Source organism: Oryzias melastigma, linkage group LG12 (assembly GCF_002922805.2).
Source record: "Oryzias melastigma strain HK-1 linkage group LG12, ASM292280v2, whole genome shotgun sequence".
In the NCBI taxonomy this organism is placed as follows: domain Eukaryota; kingdom Metazoa; phylum Chordata; class Actinopteri; order Beloniformes; family Adrianichthyidae; genus Oryzias; species Oryzias melastigma.
Genome location: NC_050523.1, coordinates 10,315,770 through 10,321,201, shown reverse-complemented (window position 1 = coordinate 10,321,201; position 5,432 = coordinate 10,315,770). Strand labels below are relative to the sequence as shown.

Sequence of the window (5,432 nt, the reverse complement as noted above, 5' to 3'; positions counted from 1 at the left end):
GTCTTGAATTTTTTTATGATGCAAAACAAAGAAAAGCCTTTGCATGATGAGATTGCTGTTTATGTAGACATGTACACCGCCTAAAAATAACTGAAGCAAAAAACAAAATACAACCAAGCATCATTTTACTACTCATGATCTTTAACATTTTTTAGACATTTTTTGTAATCAGAGAGATGAAACTAAATGTTATAATAGGATCTTAATGAAAATAGGCTACCAGTGTTCATCCACGAAACTAAAGATTTTTGTCAAATTAACTTTAATTTTAGTCCTGAAAAGGGTCCAAATGGTTCAAATTCCATTAGAATGTATTTATTAAGAAGGGGGTAAAGCTGCAACAAGCTGTGTGATCCCACCTTTATCTGGTCTTGCTCTCCTGCATATTCAATCGACTGGAAAATGTTCCACGTGCATCTGCGTCTCATCTCCAGCCGAGCCACGTACTGCCGGTACCAGCGCTGGATCAACAGAGCCGCTCTGATCGCTAAAGAATAAGAAAAAAAATATGAACTTATTTTTAGCTCCTAAAAACTGCGTACAGTTCTAATCAAAGCTACCATGGTGCCTTCTGAGATGTTTGTTGTTTCAAAAGTGTGAGTGCATTTTTTTTATTTACAGGAAATAGTTTAAACTATTCCATAAAACTTCAATGAGTGTGTGTGACTGACCTGTGGCAGCTTCACAGGTGCATGAAATGTGGGTTTGGACAGGTTAAACACAAACAAACCTGAACTCAAACGTTGTCACAATGAATGAAATGTGAATTACCTGGAACTGAGTAAATGCTCACTGAAAAAAAGACAGAAAATGAAAACTTCTACACATGTATGTACAGAATGTCATTCAAAAAGTCTTAAATCAACTCACCTCTGGTGCATTTCTTCTCCTGGAGACTTGATTTTCCCATGCCACATCCCATGACCCCTTGCTATTTTCACTGTTGGAGACAATGATACTTTCATGTGAGTCTCAGATATCTGACCTTGTGCTTTGTATCCTGGGACTTTAGTGCAATATTGCTTTTCTTTGTTCAAAATAACATTTTTTTTCCTTAGAATGTTTTACTGCTCACATAATAAATTAATTTTTCCTAATCTAACACGAATGTTATCAGAAGCACAAATAACTCGTAAAGAAAACTCACCTTCAACTTCTCATGTCTTTCATTGCCTTTCCTGCCTTTCTCTGCATTTGTGAAGAACTCCTCTGTCTCAGTGGTTTTCTAGCTAAAAATGTTGGATGTGAATCATTTCTTGGCTGTTTTTCATCTCCCCTGGACAGCAGCTATACACTCTTAGCTATCAGGAGCACAGAGCAGTTGTGACTATCAACACCACTTACTCAAAACAAGATGCAAGTGGATTAGGGTTAAATCTTACTACAGCACTCATCTACGCTGAATAAACAGATGACGGCTCTGTTAAAGGGCACTGTGCTTTCTTTCTGACAGGAGGGATTGTTTTGCCAAGTAAAATAAATTCAGGTGGTTTAAAATGTTCCCTAAGCACTGACTATAATTGGGACATTTATTTTCAACTTTTCAATATTTTATGTTTAGTTCTCTGATGTGATTATTTCAGAGGAGGTGGGAATTCCCTCATAACTCCCTACTTAGTGCTCTATAGGAGCGTTAACCATTTCCCTAGAAGTTTTTGTAAAAATTGAGTGTGCATCACTACTTTAGCAATATAGACCATGTCTGAACATTTTATTTGAAAAAAAGGTGCTAAAAGGATTTTTTAATAAATTATCCAAGTTTTCATCATCAAAACACCGTTGATTCATTAATAGTTTTCATAAAATGTTAATAGTTATTAGATTTGGCAAATGGGCGGCATCTTATTTGCCATTTAAATAGTCTTTTAGGGGTTAGAGAACAGTAAGGGAATTCAGCCTAAAGACTGGTTGTTTGTCTATGATTAGTCATTCTCACAAGCCAATCGATATTGGCGTACCACAAGGCTCCTGTTTTGATGTAATCCTATTTTTTGTTTACATGTTTCCATTAAGTAACATTTTAGGCATGACAGTCAACATTGCTTCTGTTGTTATTTATTGTATTCATTTGTAGTTTTTACTCATTTTATTGTCAAATCTGTTGACTCACGATGTGAAACCACAAATAAAGAAATGTGAATATGTGGGGAACACTGTAGCTCTAAATCAAGTTAAGAAGTCAAGAACACACGTGTTGGGGATTTATAATTAAAATTTTAAAACTATTATTGGATGACCACATGACCTGTGGCTTAGTGGCCATTTTGTAGCAAAGTATGAAATTTGGCAATTTTCATATTTTTCCCTCATGTGGAATAAAAATTGTTTAAGCGATTCTAATAAAATTTCATACATATACCACTAGTTTGAGTCTACAACCACAACCACAGTTTTGCTGACCTTTGACCTCAAGAAGAGGTCACCATTTTGATTTAAAAAAAAATATCACCTTTAGCACTGGCTACAAATTTAAACTCATATTACCTCCTAACTCCTCGAGCAAGCATCCCAGGAAAGCTCCTCGGGAAAAAATGTCGGAATTAGAAGTAATAGATTTTCCACAGCGTTAGCATGATGAGCTCACAAAAGTGGCTTTTCCCTTTTGCTTGCAAATGTTTTACCAGAATATTGTGAAAATTTGACATGAGTCATGAGTCAAGCTGAATGAGACGATACGATCAATTCCTCTTTACTGTTTTCTCCATGTACTCCTCCATGGTTTGAAATCAGAATTTAGTCTCTGCAAGACAATGAAGGGCTCTTTTTATTTCTTATCTTGTGCTGTTGATATTCAGCTATTCTTAAATTACAACCTTAACTGACCTTGTATAGGTCAACTAACAAGACTTTCCGCCTTCCTTAAGGATACTATTCCTTAACAGACACATTTAGATGAGGTCAAAGTGAATTAATTGTCTGTTAAATAGGAAAAAAAGTTGCATCTGGAAAAATCATCAACCGTAAGTTTAACAAAAACTTTTACATAAATGGTAAATGATCTAAAATACTTTGGTTTTATATTAGGTAGGCTTTGAGATACTTTCCTCTGGATAATGGAGAAAAAATATGAAGACAGTGAGACATCTCTCCCAGTTGTGTGATCCAAACATGAATAGTAACTGTTTCTCAGCAGTCATTTCTAAAAACTCGCCCTCTAATAATCATCTAGGTGCTGAAACAGAGTTCAGGGAACGTCCTCTTGGATGTCTGCACTAACATTTATCACAGCTATCATCACTCATCCTGTGGAAAAAGGCTCTCTGTGAACCCAGCCAGTGGCAGCTGGCGGTGGTGTAACTCCCCACAGAACTGCAGCAGGGAAGTGGTGGGAGATGTCTGGTACTCAAGGACTCATTAACCGGTGGTTGAGTGCAGTCCAAAACTGTGCTGCTCCAGAGTGACCTGTGCAGTTTATGCTGTTGTGTGTGTGTGGATGAGCGTGTGAGTTTTTACAGATGTTGCAGAGTTCTAAATCTGTGCGAAGGCCTTCTTTTTTTCTTGGAAGAAATCAGGAAGATAATTGAATTGTAGGTTAGAAACAAGTTCAACTGAGGACATGATTATTGTTGGAATTAGTTTTTATGAAGTTAGTGGAAATATCAGTCACTGTCCATAATTTGATTTAATAATTCAATGTTCGTTTTTATTATTTTATGATTTTCTCAGTCAATGTCAGAAGGTACATTTACTTTAAATTGACCATTTTTACTATAATTTACCCATCCACATAGATTATGTACACAGATTGACATATACAGTATGCACATATAAACACAACTGATCCTCTGGGAGAAAGATCAAATAACCTCATTTACACTAACAAACGTAAATCATGAGGGGAACAGCATCGAGTTTCAGCCTGCTTTTATGCAAGAGACTGTTGTGACTTGTGAAGCATCTTACATAAGACTCTACCTCATGTTTACGTAATGACTGATAAAAAATAAAAAATTAAAAAACAGATTACGAAACAATTAATGATAGGGGAGGCATTAAAACCTACACCAAGAGGCAATGAAACAATGTTTCAGTCACATTTTTCATTTTTTGTTCATTTAGTCTTTTGGGATAATTTTATCAAATGAAGCATTTGACCTGCTAATCCACATGTTAAAGAAGTGGGAAAAGGTCTGGAAAAGGAAAAAGACTCAGCCATTGAGCCAAAGCAAATAAAAAATGTTCTTATAGGATCCAAATTTATAGAACAAGAGAAAAGCACTGATGACAGAAACATCCTCGGAGGGCTCACATCCAAGTGAGAGTCTTTCCGATTCTTCCGCATTGCCAAATGACCAACAACTGTACTTTTTCTGGTTGCTTTGCTCTGGGCAATTTTGTCAAATATATCTAATTCGGTTGCTCCTACATTCAGACTTTTCCTCTTGTGAAGTGTAGATGTTAGTCAAAAGAGCAGGGCCTGCCAAACGACATACTCAAATTTTACAAACATACCTGTTGGGTCCAAAAACCTTCACACATATACATGTCAACATGTGCTCAATGAAACTGTAGCTCATACGCATGTACTCATGCATACAGACAAATACATGTTAAACATATAATTTCATCACGCATATTAAGTATTCAAAGCCAAGGTGGCACCTGTGCTCAGGTGAGTTTTTGTGTTCTGCTGTGGTGGGTGATGAAATGTAAAAAGAGAAGGCGTACCTGGTCACTCCCACACCAAGACAGCAGTGGTAGCCAGGGCCCCCCTCCAGAGGGCCCCCAACGCAGGAGAGCAGTGAGGTACAGGGGCATGGAGAACATAAGCTCCAGCCTAGCCAGAGAATAGCTTTCCAGCTGTACCAGGGGGACCCAGCTCAAGGCCCTACCCACTGGAAAGCTACCACAAGGGAACCTAGCACAGATAGAAAGGAAGTACAGGGACACGGAGAGCACAAGCTACAGTGCAGCCAGAGCTCTCCTGCCATGCCAGGGGACCCAGCACAAAACCCAAACCCCAATCTCAGCCACAAACCAGGGCTCAGAGGCAGGGACCAGAAACACCTCCAAAGCAACTACTGCTCCCAGGCTCAGATGGAATCCCTGGCTCATTGTCCTGCCAGAGGACACTGGGATCCCACTCTTTGTATGAAGACCTGGGAAGCCAGCTCCCAAGGGACACAGCCAACGCCAGTGAGAGCCTGGTTCCCCCCACTAGGCATGGGATAGGGAACACAAGATCAATGGCTCCACCTTCCTTGTATGATGTGTGTGTTTGAGTGTATATTGTTGTGCGGTAAGGGATGTGTAATAAAAGCCAGTTAAGTTAAAATTGGCGGGTAGGGCACTGAGAGGACATCTTTGGTTGGGTGACAGCGGTGACCGAGCACTCCCCACGAAGGTGCCCTGCATTTCTGAGTTCTAGTTTTAATTTTTGAACAGTTTTAGTTAAGCACAAAATAATGATTTGTACTTATTGTTGGATATAT

General features: G+C 38.6%; 1 protein-coding gene across 2 annotated transcripts in view; it reads right to left on the bottom strand.

The window, feature by feature from the left end:
• LOC112162781 (serine/threonine-protein phosphatase with EF-hands 2) overlaps positions 1-1,676 on the bottom strand; it is an 8,140-nt gene extending 6,464 nt beyond the window's left edge. The window contains exons 1-4 of one of the 2 annotated variants that reach the window (XM_024298674.2): positions 1,148-1,676; positions 871-940; positions 772-792; positions 360-487 (exon numbers count right to left, since the gene is read on the bottom strand). In XM_024298674.2, coding sequence (XP_024154442.1) covers positions 360-487; positions 772-792; positions 871-922 — 201 coding nt within the window. In that variant the 5' untranslated portion in view covers positions 923-940; positions 1,148-1,676. Of the gene's footprint in view, positions 1-359; positions 488-771; positions 793-870 lie in introns of both variants that reach the window. The other variant, XM_036214620.1, reaches the window with a different exon arrangement.
• Positions 1,677-5,432: the final 3,756 nt, after the last annotated feature.